Below are 20,304 nucleotides of genomic sequence, written 5' to 3' on the forward strand. Positions count from 1 at the left end.
GTTTTCTGTGGCCGTCCTAATGCCATTCACTATTGTCCGGTATGGATTGTTATTTTTATGGATTTTTGGATTTCCTTTTAACTTTGCTTCTTGGGGGTGTTTTGGTATTAAGTAATCTTTCAGTTCCTGGTCAATAAGGCCGTCTCTATATAATTTATTTGCTACCTTTTTAACCGCCCTGCTTGCTTCATGTTTACACTTTCCGTTGTTGTTTTCATAAGAATCACATTCATTCATTTCCTTCTCCAGATTTTTGATTTAGTCCTCGGTATTAACGACCACAACTCCTGATCCTTTGTCTGCGGGTCGAATGATTATACTTGAATCATTCAGCAAGCTTTGTAAGGCCTTTGATTCTTTGTCACTTATATTTGACTGAACTCTGTCTTTAAGTCCATATAGTATCTCTCGTTTTACCGCGTCAATATATGTATCAAGACTTTTTTCTCTCCCAGGTGTTGGTGTAAATCTACTTTTTTTCTTCATCCATGGTTTGATATTATCTTTCTCCTGATCATTTTGTTTATCATGGAAATACTCTTTAAGACGCATGCGTCTTTCCCACTCACAGAGATCGCTTTGCAGTTTTGTGATGTCATATTTGTTAGTTGTAGGTATGAATTTTAAACCTTTTGATAGAATTTCTTTTTCATTAAATGTTAAATCCCTGGAAGATAAGTTTATGATTGTTGAAAACTGATCCTTTGTTACCAAGTCTCTGTCTGTATCTTTGTGTGGATTGTCTTTGTTTATAACCTTCTTTTTGTCCTTAAAACATGCATGTTCCACTTCAGATGGTTTCGGAATTCGTACCATTTCATCATGCGATACTGTTTTGACATGGGGCTTTTCGGGAAGTTGTTCCATATCGAACCAGTCAAACTGAGACGTATCTTCAATTCGGTCATGTGATACTTTTTGCTTACTTTTCACTCTTAATGAATCAAAATGTCCATGTTCCATTTTCAAGAAAAAATATCGCTTTATTTTTGTACTTTTTGTAACCGGTTCGAAATTCAGAAATTGAGTTACACCGTTCGTTACGTTGTAGATCTGTACAACAGCTGAATATACCGTAGCCGCTGCATAAATTTCTGCTTCTGTAGCCCATGAAGACATTCTGCCATCTTTATGACTCTGATTTGTTATATGAATGTTGATGTCCTCATCTATATATACTGAATACAGATTGGTGTTTTTGTGCATATGGTGAACTATCTTATCTCGTATACATGCATGTTTCTCCACAGATCCATAAATGTCTAAAGCAATACATCTGTAAAAAGTGTCGTCCCATATAACAAATCAGAGTCATAAAGATGGCAGAATGTCTTCATGGGCTACAGAAGCAGAAATTTATGCAGCGGCTACGGTATATTCAGCTGTTGTACAGATCTACAACGTAACGAACGGTGTAACTCAAATTCTGAATTTCGAACCGGTTACAAAAAGTACAAAAATAAAGCGATATTTTTTCTTGAAAATGGAACATGGACATTTTGATTCATTAAGAGTGAAAAGTAAGCAAAAAGTATCACATGACCGAATTGAAGATACGTCTCAGTTTGACTGGTTCGATATGGAACAACTTCCCGAAAAGCCCCATGTCAAAACAGTATCGCATGATGAAATGGTACGAATTCCGAAACCATCTGAAGTGGAACATGCATGTTTTAAGGACAAAAAGAAGGTTATAAACAAAGACAATCCACACAAAGATACAGACAGAGACTTGGTAACAAAGGATCAGTTTTCAACAATCATAAACTTATCTTCCAGGGATTTAACATTTAATGAAAAAGAAATTCTATCAAAAGGTTTAAAATTCATACCTACAACTAACAAATATGACATCACAAAACTGCAAAGCGATCTCTGTGAGTGGGAAAGACGCATGCGTCTTAAAGAGTATTTCCATGATAAACAAAATGATCAGGAGAAAGATAATATCAAACCATGGATGAAGAAAAAAAGTAGATTTACACCAACACCTTGGAGATAAAAAAGTCTTGATACATATATTGACGCGGTAAAACGAGAGATACTATATGGACTTAAAGACAGAGTTCAGTCAAATATAAGTGACAAAGAATCAAAGGCCTTACAAAGCTTGCTGAATGATTCAAGTATAATCATTCGACCCGCAGACAAAGGATCAGGAGTTGTGGTCGTTAATACCGAGGACTATATCAAAAATCTGGAGAAGGAAATGAATGAATGTGATTCTTATGAAAAAAACAACGGAAAGTGTAAACATGAAGCAAGCAGGGCGGTTAAAAAGGTAGCAAATAAATTATATAGAGACGGCCTTATTGACCAGGAACTGAAAGATTACTTAATACCAAAACACCCCCAAGAAGCAAAGTTAAAAGGAAATCCAAAAATCCATAAAAATAACAATCCATACCGGACAATAGTGAATGGCATTAGGACGGCCACAGAAAACATGGCAGAAGTTGCAGAAAAAGAGTTGCAATGAGTTTGTAGAAACAACACCAAGTTATATTAAAGATACAACAGATTTTCTGACAAAACTGCAAGAAATCCCCAATGAAATTCCAGAAAATACAATGCTTTTCTGCTTTGATGTTATCAAACTTTATCCATCCATTCCTAAACAAAAAGGCTTAGAGGCATGTAGAGAAGCACTTGAAACTAGAACAGACAAAACCATCCCTTCAAAAGCAATAGAAGAAATGATAACCACCGTTCTTGACAACAATATTATAGCATTCAATGGAACTGAGTATAAACAAAGAAAAGGAGTTGCCATAGGCTCAAAGTTGGGGAGGAATTTTGCATGTGCCTATATGCGTAAATGGGATGAAGAACTAATGAAGAATGAGTTCATACCAATCTTTTACAAAAGATACATCGACGATGGATTTGGATTTTGGACACATGGACTGGAAAAGCTTAATGAGTTCCTTATGTTTGCAAACCAGATTGATGAAAGTATTCAAGTAGAAATGAGAGTTGGTGGGAAAGAAATAGAATTTCTGGATACTATCGTGAAGATAGAAGATAGGAAAGTAATAACATCTTTATACACAAAACCCTCAGACAAGCACATGTATTTAAACTACAAATCAAGCCATCCAAGTAAAACAAAAGAAGCCATTCCATATAGTCAAGCCATTAGACTGAAAAGAATCTGTTCTAAAGATACAGATTATCAGGTCCATAAGAAAAAATTAAAACACTATCTTCGTAAACGTGGCTATAGCGGAAAGATCATTGACAGGCAATTTGATCGAGCAGACAAGCTGGATAGGGATACTTTTTTGAAACCAAGTGAAATCAAGAAGAAAAACATGAAAAGAGTTCCACTTGTACTTACGTACTCGAAAAAACTACCACGCATACACGATATTGTGAAAAAGCACCTACCTCTACTGCACGAGTCGAATAGAATGAAGGAAGTTTTTAATGAAATGCCTATTGTTGCATACAGACGAGACAAGAACATAGCAGATATATTAGTGCATGAAAAAACCAATCGTACTATGACAAGGGAGGTCAATCCAGTAGAAAGATGCACCAAAAAGTGTGTAGTGTGTGACATGCTAACAAGGGGGTTGCACAACCGTGGAGGGGTGAGTGGAGTGACCATTAGCAAAAGGCAGACCTGTGAAGCATGTAACGTCATCTATGGAATAAACTGTATACAGTGTGGCAAAATAGTTTATGTGGGGGAGACATCACGCTCACTAAAAGAACGATTAAAGGAGCATGAGGCAGATACAAGGCACCACAGAAGCAAACCTGTTGCTGAGCATTTTAACTCCGGACAACATAGTGTAGAAGACATGGGAGTATGTGTTTTACAAAATATTAGAGACAATTCGGATTACTACCGCAAGATAAAAGAACTTAACTGGATTCAATTGTTAAAGACAGAAGTTCCAAATGGACTTAACACAAAAGCAGCTTCCGATTTAGTATGGCAGAATTATAGGCGATAGTGTAGGCCAATACGAGATTCGTGTAGACAGTTTAAGTAACGATAACTATTTTCAAAATGCATAATTCTCCAACAATAGTGCATGCGAGCGTAAGTATGTGAGAGGGTGGATATGTATGTGTGTATATATGAGTATATGTGTGGGTGTGTATATATATATGTATATGTGTATGTATGTACACATGTAGGTGTTTATTTGTGTACCTGTAATTATATGTGCAAGTATATGAGTGAATATGTACAAGTGTGAAGGAATGCGTATATATGTGTGCATATGTATGAACACAATACATTAGAATTTAACTTCATTTAAAAGATTGGAATTAAAATTATTATAAATAATTAATTATTAATCATTTCAATTTGTTTAAATGTTGATAAATATAGTCAATAAGAATTAGTGTTGAGATATTATAGTAATAGTGCTGACTACAAAATAGGAATTTTGATTTTGTGAATATTATTTTTAGGTTGGTACAGTAAATATCTATATTATTATTATAGTAATTATTGTTATCATTAATATAGTTATTATTATTGATATAACAATATGATGTTATTGTAATACTTTTTATTATCAAATTCAATTTGGAAAATTACAATGAGGAATGAATTTCTGATCAAGTATAAGAACCATACAACGAAATGTCATGTATATTATGTATTTTGGCGCAATTGTATATCGCATGGTAAAGTACGACGTCATGACGTCATTTCCTGTCATATTTGACGTTGTAAAACATTTACTTTATTGGTGTATACAACAGTTATAACTATGTAGTGAATTCGTATTTGTAAACTTTGATAAAGCCCGTTTGGGCGAAATATTAATAAAAGAGTGTTTTTACTATGACTTCTCTCATTAATAAGGAAAAATAGGTTAATCAGTGGAACAGCTTTAAAACTGACAAAAACATTCCATTTGATATATAAATAAGACTAGCTAACTCACCAAAAATATTCAAAGTATAAAAATAATATTGGGCTTATTTCAATTACATTTCCATAAGATAAAAAAGTATGAGAGAATCCAAGTGCTGGTAAAACAATAATTATGTAAACTTTCTTAAACTGATATATTGAACAAAATAAAAAAAAGTACTGTCTATTACACAGATGATAAAAAGACATTGTAAAAGTAAATTAGAATAGTATTAATAAAAATATTAATAGTATTTACTAACACCATTCAGCATGCTGTATTGAATTATTCAGATAAAAATGTAAATTGAGAAGGGTTTTGTGCATGGACTGTAATTATTTGTACAATTTATTATTTCTTAAACAATGAACAGCTTGGCATTTCTCTGAAATTATATTCTCTAGATTCAATTAAATATAACAAAGCACATGATTGCTTTCTTAGATTCTTAAGTTTCAAGAATGTCCATGGTTACCAGTCAAATTGACACCAGTTACCAGTGTTGTGTATTAATCCATACAGAACTGCCATCAGTGTCATGGAGTTTATGGCTATTTGGTTGTTGAATAGCGCCTTATCTTTGGATATATCACAAGATTATGGTAGAACACAGTATGGTTTCAAGATAAAAGATTATTCCTAGCCCAATTAAATCAACAAACAATCATAAAATGTATTACTATCAGACCAGTGCCCTAGCTTAGCTAACCAAGGGGTGCAGTTCCAAGTCCCACCCAAGGTCTCACTATGCCCTACACCATGCTCTTGTGTGGATTTTATCATGTGATTATAAAGGAAGTTGTATTTATCAATAAATTAATATAAATGTTCAAACTGAAACTAGTTTTATTTATAATAGAAATTGTGTTTTCAATTAACAATCATGTTATTAGAAATATTTACTTAGTAATTATAATGAAACCCATGCTTTTATATTAAAATTAAGCAAATGAGATAATATGGCTTTGTGCACTGAAGAGCTCTTTTAAGAATTAGCACCCTTCAATTTCAAAATCCGAAAAGGAAACTGATCAGACTATCCCCACTACCACTAAAAGGCTAATGATTGCAATATATCTGTCGCGTTCTGAGAAAACTAGGCATAATGCCTGTGAGTAAAGTGTCGTCCCATATTAGCCTGTGCAGTCCGCACAGGCTAATTAGGGACAACACTTTCCGTCTTAACAAGATTTTCAGTAAGAAGGGACTTCCTTTAAACAAAAAATACCATTCCAGCGGAAAGTGTCGTCCCTGATTAGTCTGTGCGGACTGCACAGGCCAATCTGAGACAACACTTTACGCACCTGCATTATGCCCAGTTTCTCAGAGTGCGACACATATTATTTCAAAGTTCAATAGCATAGTTTGGCTTATATTAAGTGATATAAACATTTGTGTCATTCTGTCATTATTCTGTGTGAATTTATAAAAAGTAACATGACAATTATTTGTAGGACCCATATTCATCATGTGTGGAAGAGCCAGATGTCTGTGAAGAAATGTCTTTTGAACAGTCGCCTGTTCGGATCAGTGATCCTGAATCACATTTTGATAATGTGTATTCACAGTTATCACAGACATCTGAGGTTCGTAATAATGTCAATTAATAATTAGTTTGTTTAACAATCTCCAAACTTCAATTATGAATAAGTGTGTTTAATTATTTCCAAACAGCCTGTTTTTTATGTGATAGGAGTTACATATTTACATTGGCTTGAAAAAAAAATCCTCAATTCTTGTGATATAGTTTTTATTCTTTATTTTCTGTTTCTATACATGGGGAAACTTTCTATTTTTTATGCTCCCAAAGGGTTGCATATAGTTTTTGAACTGTCCATCAGTTCGTCCGTCTGTCAGTCTGTTAGTCCGTCCGAAAACTTTAAAATTGGTCATAACTTTAGCAATATTGAAGATAGCAACTTGATAATTGGCATGCACGTGTATCTTACGGAGCTGCAAATTTTTAAATAATGTTACTTTTAAATTGCAGACTACATCTTGCTGCTTTGCATTCCGTGGCAAATGCAAACCGCAAGCAGGCTGAGACCAGACAGGGGGGAAAAAGATACAGACTCTCCTATCCTAAGTACAAGGCTGGACACCATGTGGTTAAAGCAGTTAAAGAGAATTGCACTTATGGTAATGTATTCATAATGAATTTTATTGTATAACTAATAACCACAGATAGCAACATTGAATTATCTTGTTGAAGAATTTTGTTTTTGCACATAAAAAAAATACATTACCGCTTACAGAAATCACCTGAACTTGTCCAATATGTTGAAACAAAATTTAGAAATTATGATTCTAAAATCTTGTTATTATTCTGAATGTAAAACAACATTAAATGTATTTGCATGTTGAACTTGTTGAGTTTTTAGAATAATCTTGATACAAGTCTCTTTTTCTGAACAGATAGTGAAATTATCTAAAATATCAAAATAAATACATGAGTTTACATGCAATCTTTTATCAAAATGTTTGGTTTCTTAAAGCAATAGATTTCTGTAATACATGGTTGAAGACAACAATACAAAAAACATTCATTGTTTATTATTTTCTAATAAGAAGGAACAATTTATCAATAATTATAATTTATTTTAATATAACTTTCAGACTATGTTGATGAACTAATGGCAGAGCTGCTTAGGATTAAAGAGGAGTACAAGAGCGATGCCAATGCAAGGGCTGCCTCTGGCAACATTCTGTTTTCACCGCCACCCCTGTCTTCATCTGCAAACAGAATCCTAAAGTCAGAGGCTGTGCAGAACCATCGCGATTTAATTAGCGAAGAGGGATGGAAATTAGTGGTTGCCCGTTTTGTTGTATAGTTATCTATTACTTTTAAAGAAACCAACTGTAAAACGTTAGTTTCCATCCCTGACGAAGCAAAATCCAATGTATGAGTGGGACGGAAATCTCTGACGAATGGCTGCCACAGCGCATGACGGAAGAGGTCGTCGGTCCTTCTTGCTCAGACGGTGCCAAATCCAACGAGCCAGTCTTCTATATGCAATGTATCTGTATACTCTGAAGTTATACATGTATAAGGATACCATTATGATAAATATTTGTATGTTTAGTAAAACAAAGGTACTTTTCAACTTGACAATTACACAAGCCATGCTGTAGCAGATTCTTACTTAAGTTTACAGTTTAACAAACTTATTCAGCTTGAATATAATATTATATAATATATATTTTACTGAAAATATGTCAGAAATCAGATTTTGTAAGCAACTTCACATCATGTTGTAGCAGGTTGTTATTGTAGTGTACTTTTGAAAAAATCAAACAGCTTGTATTTATATTTTTATTTCAAATGTTGAAAAATAATAATGAACTGGCATTTGTAAGTAACCAAAAATCATTGTGTAGCAAATTGATACTTCATTTTACAATTAGATAACCCAGTCATCTTGTAAACACGCGTATTTTAATGTTGATTAAAATTGTTGTCTTTTTTATGTTATTTTTATTATTTGTATCAAAACATATTTACAGTATGAAATACAAATGACAAGTTCACACAAAACATTGTGTTATTTAATGTCTACAGTGTATTTTCTTTACAAACAATCTGTCCTGGTTTCATAAACATTTTTAATAATTAATGACAACTTACTCATGTATTGGTTCTTCATCACCGATGGGACCATTTACATCAAGGAACTCATAAAACGAAACTTCAATGACATCTGGATGGAGACAGCTTTGCAGCCAGTATGCTCAGTTATGCACTTATACCCCTGCCTCGTCCATCCTTTCCATCAGCTCTGGGTATTCTGTGCAGCATTTGCACTCAATCTGCACACGATATGGTGTGCAACATGAACATGCACACCTGAAAATAAAAGAAATACATGTACGTCGAATTGCAATACAAACATTCCTTCCTAATCAGAACAGGTTCAAGTATCCGTTCTAATTTATAATAATTAGACCATACAACCTAGTCATATTCAACAAGCTTGTACTGTAGAATAACAATCAAATAATAATTATTTTTTTGTTTTTTGCCGACACCTGCATGTAACAAAATTATATATTTACCAATCCGTATTCCCAACACGATGGTCGTCTTGGGCATCGGTAAAATTTTCCTCGCTGCCCGAGTCAGAATCAGAAAAATCTGATTGACTGTCACTAAATTCTGGCTCATACATATACGGTTGAACGGAAAACTCATCGTAATCGCTATCATCTGCCATTTTTCAACAATTTTTTAACTAAAGTTGCAAGATATAATACATCCGAAGCCATTTATAATGCCGGCTCGTAATTGAGTCGTTATTGAGTGCCTGTGACGTCACTTCCGGTTTGAATGAAAATGGCGAGAACATCGGAATGTGTGAAAAATCGCGACTTTGTTCTATTCGTTCTCGCTAATAACACCGTATTTGAAATGAAGTGAGGTGCGAAATAGTTTAGATATGCACTAAATTCGATAAATAAAGGTGTTTTACGGGTTTTTAAAACCGCGGCAGGTGAACTTTAACATATTTTATTTGAAAAAACACTGTTTCCATTGACAATTAATTTCGACAAATTTCTTCGTTATCAAACACGAGAATTAAGTCGGAGAATAAAATTGTGATCGTGTTTCACGTCAATCCCTTCATCGATGTTTTGACAGGGCGGACAGTCACTCCTATGATATTTTGACAGGGCGGACAGTCGCTCCAACATTATTTTGCCAACCCGGCTAACATCTATAATTAACAGACAATTAAATTTGCCAACTTGTTAACAGAAAGCCAATTTAACATGAGCCGATCAATGTGATTTTAATTAATCAGTTTACTTATTAAGAAACTATGTTACAGTTGGTCGATTCTTTAAATGTAATTTAGCAATCTGTGAAAACAATATGTATATATTGTAATGTCAATATTACGCCAATAATTCACTACCAACATGGAACTTCTAACAAACAAACGCGATCAGTCTGTGCTATGCTTAGAGGGTCACTCGTACTCAAAGAAGCACACGTCTAAGTCTACCATATGATGGTTATGCAGTAAATCGAAAATGTCTGTACAGTCGAATTGCCTGCATGTTGCATTTTATGAATTTCGTCTTCAATGTATAATTTTTCTGGTCTATTTTGTGTTATTGTAAGATATACCGATAACATTTTATCAATATATTACAATTTAATTCTTTGCTATTATATAAATATAATCGGTGGTAAAACGCGTAAGAAAGAAGACGGTGAGCCACTGACAGACACTACAGACCTTTCTTTTGGATGTTTTTTCGTTTGTGTATTTTGTGTTTATATATGTTTATAAATGTCATATAAATGTCATATCATAAAAACAAATTAAATTAAGAACAACATATTTGCGGTTTTTATGTTTATCCCATTCGCAAAATGGCACTTATTCCAATAAATGTAATGTAGGAAATGTAATGCTTTGAATTGGCTAACTGTCAACAAGTTGGCAAAATGAATTGTCGGTTAATTATAGGTGTAAGTCTTTGATCGGCATATAGTACGTTTTGCCGTGGAAAAAAAATAATGTAGGAGCGACTGTCCGGGTTGACAAAATAATGTAGGAGCGATTGTCCGAGTTGGCAAAATAATATAGGAGCTACTGTCCGCCCTGTCAAAACATCGTAGGAGCGAATGTCCGCCCTGTAAAATTTAGCGTTAGCTGAAGCCAACCCTGTATCGAAAGTCAACCAGAGTCGTGACATATTTATGTCACGCTATAAATCAAAGACAGTCCATTTTCTTGGATACATTTCTTCATATATTGGTGAATGAATATTAATTACTGCATCGGGGCATATTTTAAAGTTCAAATGTTTCAAATGCATCTTACAATAGATGAAAATAACTCTCATCAGCCTGAAAGTCATAATTTTGACGCCATTGTCGCTTTGTCATACTTTCGGATCGACCTTGACATTTTTTGCTGGAAGTGTAAACATTACTTTCGTTTTCTGTTTGTGATTAACAAGTTACGTCTGGTGGATTTAAACACTGATTTCAAAGTGAATTTGGTAATTTTGAATATTTTGTACATTGATTTTGTATTTACACTACAATTTGTTTACAAAACAAGCAAGAATAATTTAAAATACCGGGAAATGTAATTCTGAATTTGTAAACACTTGAGCACATGGTATGTTACTAAAAATAGAAATAACATCATATGACCGTGAAATCTCGGGAGATTCGCATTTCAATCATGTGTGTCGCATCGCTGTTTTTCTCGATATGTTAGAGCAGAAAAGATAAATGTTAAATGTTTGAGATAGTATTTTGTGAAATATCATATCAGTTAAATGTGAAAAATGTCAATCTTTCCAATCAAGTAGCTGATTTGGACCAATAACTGCTTTTACAAGCTGTTTTGGACCGGTCTTTGTTAACTGTCAACTTTTCGGAATTCCTGGTTGACTTTCCTACTGGGGTTGGTCCATAAATCATAAAAAGCGACTTTTAAAGTTATGGAAGCCAGAACTAATTTAGCGTAGGAGCGATTGTTTGTGGGAGCGATTGTCCCGATACCTTATCAAACTGGTGTAAAAGAAGTCTTAAACCATTTATTGCTTTTCCCCAGAACAACTGTATTACGCTACTGATCCGGTAATAGTAACTTGACTGTACCACTAAGGCTAGTCCAACTTGTGTGGTTAAAGATTCTGTTCTTTTATAATTTATTACCCCAGTCTAACCATTGCAGTCAGCCTAAAATGTATAATGAAATTGTGTCGCATGGAAACGATCTAATGCTACCATCATGCTTGCTTTCATGAAGGTCACTATATCTGCGTTAAAGTCAGATTATAGGTTACATTTGTTTGTTTGCGGTAACAAGTTTGTCACCTAAATTCGTGCCACAGATTTACATGTTTGAAATATCTTTTCGTTGTCACCCAAAACTTCAGAAACTGTGTCCTAATTATTGGATGCAGTTTAAGTTTAAATGCAGTCATTTGCAGAATAATTTTAATAACCAAAAATATAAATAAACCTAATAAAGATTATCGCCACCTACCTTTAAGTTTAACCGTGAAAATTGGCCATTTTTATTACAGAGTTGTCGTTCGTTGCTATGCTGGTTCCCGTCAAATCACTGCGCGGAGGTTGGTCAATCTCATACGCAGTGGCCTCCCTTATTCTAGAAAGAGACATTAATGATTGGCGAATGCCCAAGGGAAGTAATTGCTGCGAGGAGTTTGACCTAATGTGTGCTAATGAGAGATATAGGCCCGACAATTCGAGTAAAGTTACATATGCAAATTTGAATTTAAAAATAGTGATGAGGATGTTAAGCAGCCGTTTTATAAGTGGACTTCAACTGTCGGGTCCAAGCGCCCGATAATCGACTTTGGACCCGACAATCGACTAAAGACCCAACAATACGGCGGTAGAATTACAGTTTGACCCAGACCCACCATTTTACCCAATTTGAAACTATATAATATATATATAGGGGTGTTGTTTATCGCCGACTTTGTTTGCCATCTTTGCTAATTACCTTGTGAAAGAAACCAATGACATTGACCTTGGTATTTCAATGGGAGATGCAAACGTGTCCATTCTTATGTATGCGGACAATATTGTGCTAGTATAAGACAACGAGGATAAGTAACAAACAATGCTTAATACCCTCCACGACTGGTGCAAACGTTGGCGCGTGATAATTAACACCAACAAGTCGAAAACCGTGCACTTCCGGCGGGGAAGAAAATCACGGACAGATAAGGAATTCCGAGTTGGTGAACATTGAACAACTGTAGCGCAGTACCGATACCTTGGAGTAATTTTCGATGAACAAAACGACTTCAGGCCGAACTGCGAGGCGTTGGCAAAGGGTGCAGGTCGGGCGCTTGGAAGCTTAATTAGCAAGGTTCGTAACATTAAACACTTCCGGTTCAGGTCGTATGAAAAATTATACACCGCATGTATTACACCAATTAGTGCCTCGGTGTGGGGCGCTAAGACATATCAATCACTTGACAATGTAAACAACCGTGCATTAAGATATTTCATGGGCGTGCATAGATTTACCCCACTACTGGCGCTTTATGGAGACTCTGGCTGGACACCGACTTTGTATGGAAGATGGGTTTGTGTCCTCAGATTCTGGAATAGACTTATTAAAATGGATGCCAATAGACTCACCAAAAAAGTGTTTAATTTTGATTATACCAAATGTGTGAATAATTTGTCAAGCGACGTTAAGCAGATACTATCAACGTTAGGGATTATTGATCGGTTTCACGCTTAATCATGTATCGACCTGGATATAGCAAAATCTTTAATGACCCAACATTATATAGCCAAATGGTCACACGTCGTGTTAAACATGCCCAAACTGAGAACATACGCAACATTCAAAACGGAATTTAAGTGTGAAGACTACGTGACAATGAACCTCTCAAAACATGAACGCTCATTACTGTTTATTTATTCTTTATTATAGTCTCAATTATATACAATACAACAGTACACATATTTATATATATATATTTATATAAGTTATATAGTTATATAAGTAAAATGTAATAATCCAGATTGTGAATATTATATAATAAAAGTAAAAACACGTGTCTGGGATTTTAAATATATATTGATTTAGCCAACGCGTTTCGCATAGCTCATCAGGGCATAATACAATATATTACAACGTCAAAATATTTCAAATATATATATATATTATATATATATATATATATATATATATATATATATATATATATATATATATATATATATATATATATATATATATATATATATATATATATATATATATATATATATATATATATATACAATAGACAATTGTATGTAATCTTTCTAAATTAGAAATATCAGAGACTTATGCATTTCTAATCATAAAAACCCATATGTATACATGTATAAAATTACCAGAGTTCCAATTCTGTACACATCACCTCTATATTACATTATAAACCTAAGAGGCTGTTGCTAATCCATTTTTAAAACATTGTTAAAATAATTGAATTAAAATATTTAGTTCAAATACGAGCACTATTACGCAATTAAGAAATTGTTTAGAAAATCGAGTATCCCCCCGATCAGATCGTAGATGACCTGATTAGCAACATGCTGATACGGAGACATTATAAGCTGACAATAAGATTCCGTACTAAAATCGTCCTTAAATAGGCGATAAGTACGCAACTTATTTCTGCCTCGACCGGAGGGACCCGTGACACTATTTAGAGATTGATACCAGTCTTACATAAAAACATTCATTATTCCATTAAATAAGGCATGTTTCGGTAAAGCCGACTCGATATTTATGTATTGTTGTAATCCATTTGTATTAAACATATCAGTGACAATATAATACCAATTTCTACAAGACCTTCCAGCTAAAGACTTAGTATGTCAGTTTAGAACGGGAATATTGCCATTGAGAATAGAGGCAGGAAGATACGTTGGTGAACCAGTTGATAATCGAACATGTAGGTTTTGTGATCTAGCGTCCGTAGAGGATGAGAAACATGTTCTACTTGTATGTGATTTATAAAACATTATCAGGACTGACGTGTTTGGTGATATCTTCTTAAAACATGACTTTATTCATCTTAACCCAGATAAAAGGTTTTGTCATATATTGAATTTATACCCCAGGAAGACTGCATAGTTCATTGTTAAAGCATATTTGCACAGGCAGTCCGTAATGTATTCACTGTAAATTTGAATTTGTGTCAGTGCTGTCACTTTTATTTATACAAGAACATTATTTGTTGACATTACAGTATATCCAATTGTTTTATGCTGCTTTGCTATGAAAAGCCGTTTGTAAAATACCGTAATATATATAGGATCTTGCATGAGTGGTCGTTTTGTATTGAATTTATTTAAATCGTCAAGCCTCGTTTTTATCTTTATTTAGATGACTTGTCTAAGAATCTAAGATCCTATTTATAACATGGCCAACAATTTTTCTTTTTATTTTATGCTCTTTTCACCGTTTTATCACATTGTGAAAGAGTTTAACTGAAGGAATTCGCTGGAATACTGACGTCATTTCTTCAAAAAATGACGCCATTTTACAGTTATATAACTAGTGTAATAACACCCGTGTTATAAACAAAATTAAGCATTACGTTATTTCACTCCTGGAGCGTAGGTCATGTTATAATTTAACATCGACAACATAATCTTGATCATTTGAAACTGTATATATTTGCTGTATATATGATATCTGTTTTCTCGTTTCCATTCATACATCACTTGTTATGGAATAGAACGGTATATATATAAATGTTTTACGTGTAGAATGAGCTTAACAGCTGAGGTGACTTATAGGTCCAATGGGCCGGATGCTTAATATATATATCAATATATATTATTGATTGTATTATATGAAATGCACATGTCACTATCATAAACTATTTACTTGCTTACTTACTTACTTATACATACATATACTATAAGTACCAAATAAATGCATAAAAACAGATAAGTACACATTGAAACACAAAAGCATAACTTTGTTTCATGACTTGAACATATGAGAAAAAAACACTTTGACAATTAACTTAAAATTTTCAATTATTTTTTATCTCATAAACATAATCTTAACATAATGCTAAACATAATTATTACATCAAAGGTTTGATTCTTTTGGGAATCCTATAGTTTCATCAATGCCATCAAAACATTAAGCAATACATTTAATTGTTTTGAAGAATATTAATAAATTGGGAGATTTCTCCTTTTAGCACCAGGCAAGTTAAGAAAACACTTTTAATACATGAAACAATATTGATTAATCCTATGTCAGTGGTCTTCTTACGTAATGGAATATACTACGGCATTGTATTATGTTGTTTCAATATATGTTTTACATTCTTAATAATTGAATAAATAAACCGACTGACATTTATGATAATAAGCAATCAACCATACGCACAAAGTAAACTTGTAGCTTGATTTCAGTGTTATAAAAAATACATCATTTCTTAATACCACAAATAGAAAGTGATAACATATGAATCAATAGTGTTTATACCAATAGAAATATTTAAAAGGTAACCTTTTATTCAAATTGTATGTGAGCAATCATTAATGATTCCGACGTACATCGCGTATTATACAAAACAAGCGCAGCAAAATCTCAAAATGAGGTGTGGAGTTCCACCAGTGGCTAGATATAACCACAACATACTGACCTTGAATAATAAAAGAATATTTCAATAAAACAGTACAATGCAAAATACTTCCAATTTACACCATCAGCTTTATCAAACAATTCTGTAAAAACATATACTCGTCCTTCTTAATAGTTTATGCAACAGGCTTGTTAAAAAAATGGTCATCACAAGCGTTTCTTTTTTTGTTTTTAAATACAATAATTAATAAAAGGTTATTACATAATGTATGAAACTTAGCATACATTTCAGCACATGGGTCGAGTATTGAGCACAAAGTTCCCATTTTTTACGCAAAACCAGTTTTCGATAACTGCTAGTGCATAGTACAAACATCCAAACTTGCATCGCGTTTCAAACCGAAAGACATGCTTGGATGCAACCCTTAGATAACACACTCAAACTGATTTCATATTGTAATTTACAAGAAATTCAAAAGTTATGTAATACAAGTTTAAAAATATAACTTCACACAATTGTGAATAAACAATATTTCATTTGTTTTTGGTTTCATAAGAATACATGTTGTCTCTATTCCCCTTTGACGAATCTTCGACAGCTGTTGCAGCAGATATTGTAGTACATGGTGTAGCCGCAGAGACGAGCTGAGACGATCTCTTGACATTTAATTAGACTGGTCTTGTCCTCACATTTGTCTAGATACACAAAACATAGGTAACACATCAGGCATAACAGTACATACAGAACGGATCAAGGACACAAAACATAGGTAACACATCAGGCATAACAGTACATACAGAACGGATCAAGGACACAAAACATAGGTAACACATCAGGCATAACTGTATATTAAGAAAGGATCAAGGGCACAAAGCATATATAACAGATTAACAAATCAAATATGTCACGGGGCATAACTACAAAGGGACACAAACCATAGGTAACGGATCAAGAAATCAAATTTGTCGTCAAGCTTTAATGTAAGGGACACAAAATAGGAAATTGATAAAGATCGCAAATTTATCATCGGGCATTACTTGAAGGGACTTGCACACTATTTAACTGAAATAAAACCATGCAACTTAATTTGCCATCTTGCATAATTGAAATGGACACTTAGCATATGAGCCAAGCTCTGTGACAGGCGGGTTTAATGCATGTGTGTAAAAAGTTGTCCCACATTAACCTGTGCAGTCCCCACAGGCTAATCAGACACTTTCCGCTTTTATGATATATTAAGTTTCAAGAAAGTCTCTTCTTAGCAAAAATCAAGCTTAGGGGAAAGTGTCTTCCCTGATTAGCCTGTGCTGACTCCTTAGGCGAATCTGGGACGACACTTTGCGCACATGCATTAAACCCGTATTTCACAGAGCCCGGCTCATTTATAAATGAAAACAGATCAAGACTCACCGCAGAAACATTTGTTTGCAGAATGGTTCACCAATCTAATTATGGTTTTGTTTGTTTGTGTGGATTTGTAACTGGTTTCAACAATATTTTGTTGTCATTTTATAATATTTAAACCACTCACACTTTTAATGGGTACTCTCGTTGACCAGTACTGCGTGCATACATACTATTTTCAGTAACAGAAAAATGTCCTATTTGATTTAGAGGTTTGGATAAAATGGATGTAGAAAAGTTCCATCATCAAGATTCAATTAAAATTGTAGCCTTTAGAGTGGTAACTAATTAAGTTAAAAATACACTAGGTGTTCAGGTGAGCTAAAGTCAGTGCACACCTTAGTACACATACTACACACTACCACGTTTCACTCACCTTTTGGTTCAACTTGTACTGATGTTGATTTCTCAATCTTCTCATCTGTATTGGCGATGATGCAGGTGTATGTTCCTGTATCACCTGAAGTTGCATCTCGTATTGTCAAACCACCGTTACTGCTGATGAACACATTGCCACCAGAAACAAGGGCTCGTCCAGCCTTCTCCCAGGTGATGGCAGGCTCAGGGTAACCTTTGCCCACGCAGGTCAGGAGGATTTGACCTCCCTCCACCACCTTTCCATTAAGATTCTCGATTCTTGCCACCAGCATTTCTGATAAAAACATACACATTAAGCGTGATTACTAGTAGGAAGGTAAAGAATATTTGTATATGCTTGTATTTAAAAAATATATATAATAATGGAGACAGGGGAAAATCATTTAAAAAGGGGGTTATATTTACTTATATAGTATGTGTACATTACAATAACGATTTTAAATGACCACACGCACCAAAAGAAAAATATGTTTTCATCAAAGACCATTGCAACATGCATCAGTAACTGAGCTTGCAATTATTACCTCTAAGTGAGAGTTTAATTGTTCTTTCAACTGGAGAAGATACCCCATTGTCTGCGCGGCACGTGTAACTATCCGCGTCCCCAGGAGTGGCACTGCGTACCAGAAGTGTGCCATTGCTGAATGTCTTATAGCGGCTTCTCGATCGCAGAGGGGAACCATTCTTGGTCCATGAGACGCTTGGTTTGGGATTCCCGTATACCTCGCAATGCAAGAACGCTTGATTGCTTGGTTTCACCATTATTGTGTCTGGGCCTGACAGGACTACTATGGGAACTGAAATCATGTTAAGCATTTGCGGAAAAAATGTTTTCGCAGGTTAAGAAGTATCCAAATTGTAACATTAGACAGGGTGATTCAATATCACTAGTGAATAAATAATACCTTACAAGTATAATATACAACCGTGTTTTTAATGTTTTAATATGGGGCCGTATGGGGACAGTTTTCCATTAGAAAAAATAGACAAAACTGTGAGTTTAGACTTAAAATTAAATAGCATGGATTGTGGTGAATTTTGAGATTTAATACGATAAAACAACACATAATGTGTCCGTCGAATGTGTTTTCAAACAATTTAGTACTAAAGTTAATATAACGCAAAAATATATTAATTTATGGAAAACGGGTTGAAATGTCTTATTGCAATGTGAATTTTGTGTAACAACCCGTTTCGCAATAAAATCAATACATATACTAATTGTTTCATATTGAAACGGTATAAAGGAAGTTTCAAATGTCGTCTCTAAGGTAAATATGATAAGAAAAGGCTGAATGTATGCATTAAATGAAGAATACCCAGAAGTGCATAATTTTATTGCAAAACGGGTTGCAGTGTTTTATTGCAATGTGCATTTTTTTTTTATAACAACCTGTTTTGCAATAAACCCGATTTGCAATAATTTAATTGCAAAATGGCAAAATGGGTTGGAGTGTATTATAGCAATTTGGACTTTCCATAACAACTCACTTTGCAATAAAACCTTAGTCGTATCAAATATTACAAAAAAACGGATCCATTCTAGACTCTACGGGCAAACCGATCTTAATCTGGGAAACACTTTAGGTACTTGCATTTAGCACAGTTTCCTCATATCGAGGCTCAATGAATTTTCAACGAATATTTGTCATGTTACAGCAAATCATGTTTCCGCATTGCTAACCGATAAATGCCATAACGCGTTCAATACCATAAATCAATTTTGACATGAACACAAACAGAACGTCATCGGAATTTATCTATTTGTTGACTATATTCATTGTAACAGGCTACGTTAGTTGACTACAGCTATTTTACCCCATCAACGGCAGAACATAACTGACCACGAGTTATAAATGAACGCACGAACACCGAACATAAACATTGTTTAGTGTCCGTTTAACCCTTAAAGCGCTGGAGCTGAATTTTAAAGGCCTTTGCAAACAGTTTGGATCCAGATGAGACGCCACAGAACGTGGCGTCTCATCAGGATCCAAACTGTTTGCTAATCTGATAGTATTCTTTGAAAAAAATCGAAGAAAATGCTAACTTTAGAAATTCAGCAGACGACATTTTAGCAGACGACAAATTACCCAGCATGCAAAGGGTTAAGCTGTTCATGCAACTGGTCATACATATGCACACACTATTTAATCCGTCTACAACAACAATGACATGGCACATGGAGTTTTCCATATACGCCAGTTGCGTGTCGTGGATTCCATGCGAACACTAGTACCAGCTCCTCCAGAGGCAGAACGCTGTCACTATAGTATGGACCACTTGACCATCGTATATGCTGCCTGCAGCATACAAGCTGGCCACAATTGAAATTTGATATGTTTAAATGCTGCTGAAATAATCACGTCGAGCAAAGCACAATGTTTCTTCATATCGTTTCGCAACATCACAAGGAGAACGTGTTCGCTTAAATGCTTTCAATTCACGCGGTGAGCGACATCGTTTTGTCAAGTTGTTTTAACAATCTTACGGTGTTGGGTAATATAGTGTGATGGTTGGAGTT

General features: G+C 34.4%; 2 protein-coding genes across 2 annotated transcripts in view; one reads left to right on the forward strand and one right to left on the reverse strand.

Annotated features, from left to right (window-relative positions):
• The first annotated feature begins 6,856 nt into the window (after positions 1–6,856).
• LOC127872189 (uncharacterized) lies at positions 6,857–15,214 on the forward strand. Its single transcript, XM_052415519.1, has 3 exons — positions 6,857–7,025; positions 7,503–7,638; positions 15,193–15,214. Exons 1-3 carry the CDS (start codon positions 6,857–6,859, stop codon positions 15,212–15,214), a joined length of 327 nt encoding a protein of 108 aa, XP_052271479.1.
• LOC127874886 (uncharacterized) overlaps positions 13,705–20,304 on the reverse strand; it is a 35,438-nt gene continuing 28,838 nt past the window's right edge. The window contains exons 10-12 of the mRNA XM_052419553.1: positions 18,305–18,577; positions 17,779–18,054; positions 13,705–16,693 (exon numbers count right to left, since the gene is read on the reverse strand). Of these exons, the coding sequence (XP_052275513.1) occupies positions 16,569–16,693; positions 17,779–18,054; positions 18,305–18,577 (674 nt within the window). The 3' untranslated portion in view covers positions 13,705–16,568. The remainder of the gene's footprint in view (positions 16,694–17,778; positions 18,055–18,304; positions 18,578–20,304) is intronic.

Source organism: Dreissena polymorpha, chromosome 3, assembly GCF_020536995.1.
Source record: "Dreissena polymorpha isolate Duluth1 chromosome 3, UMN_Dpol_1.0, whole genome shotgun sequence".
NCBI lineage: Eukaryota > Metazoa > Mollusca > Bivalvia > Myida > Dreissenidae > Dreissena > Dreissena polymorpha.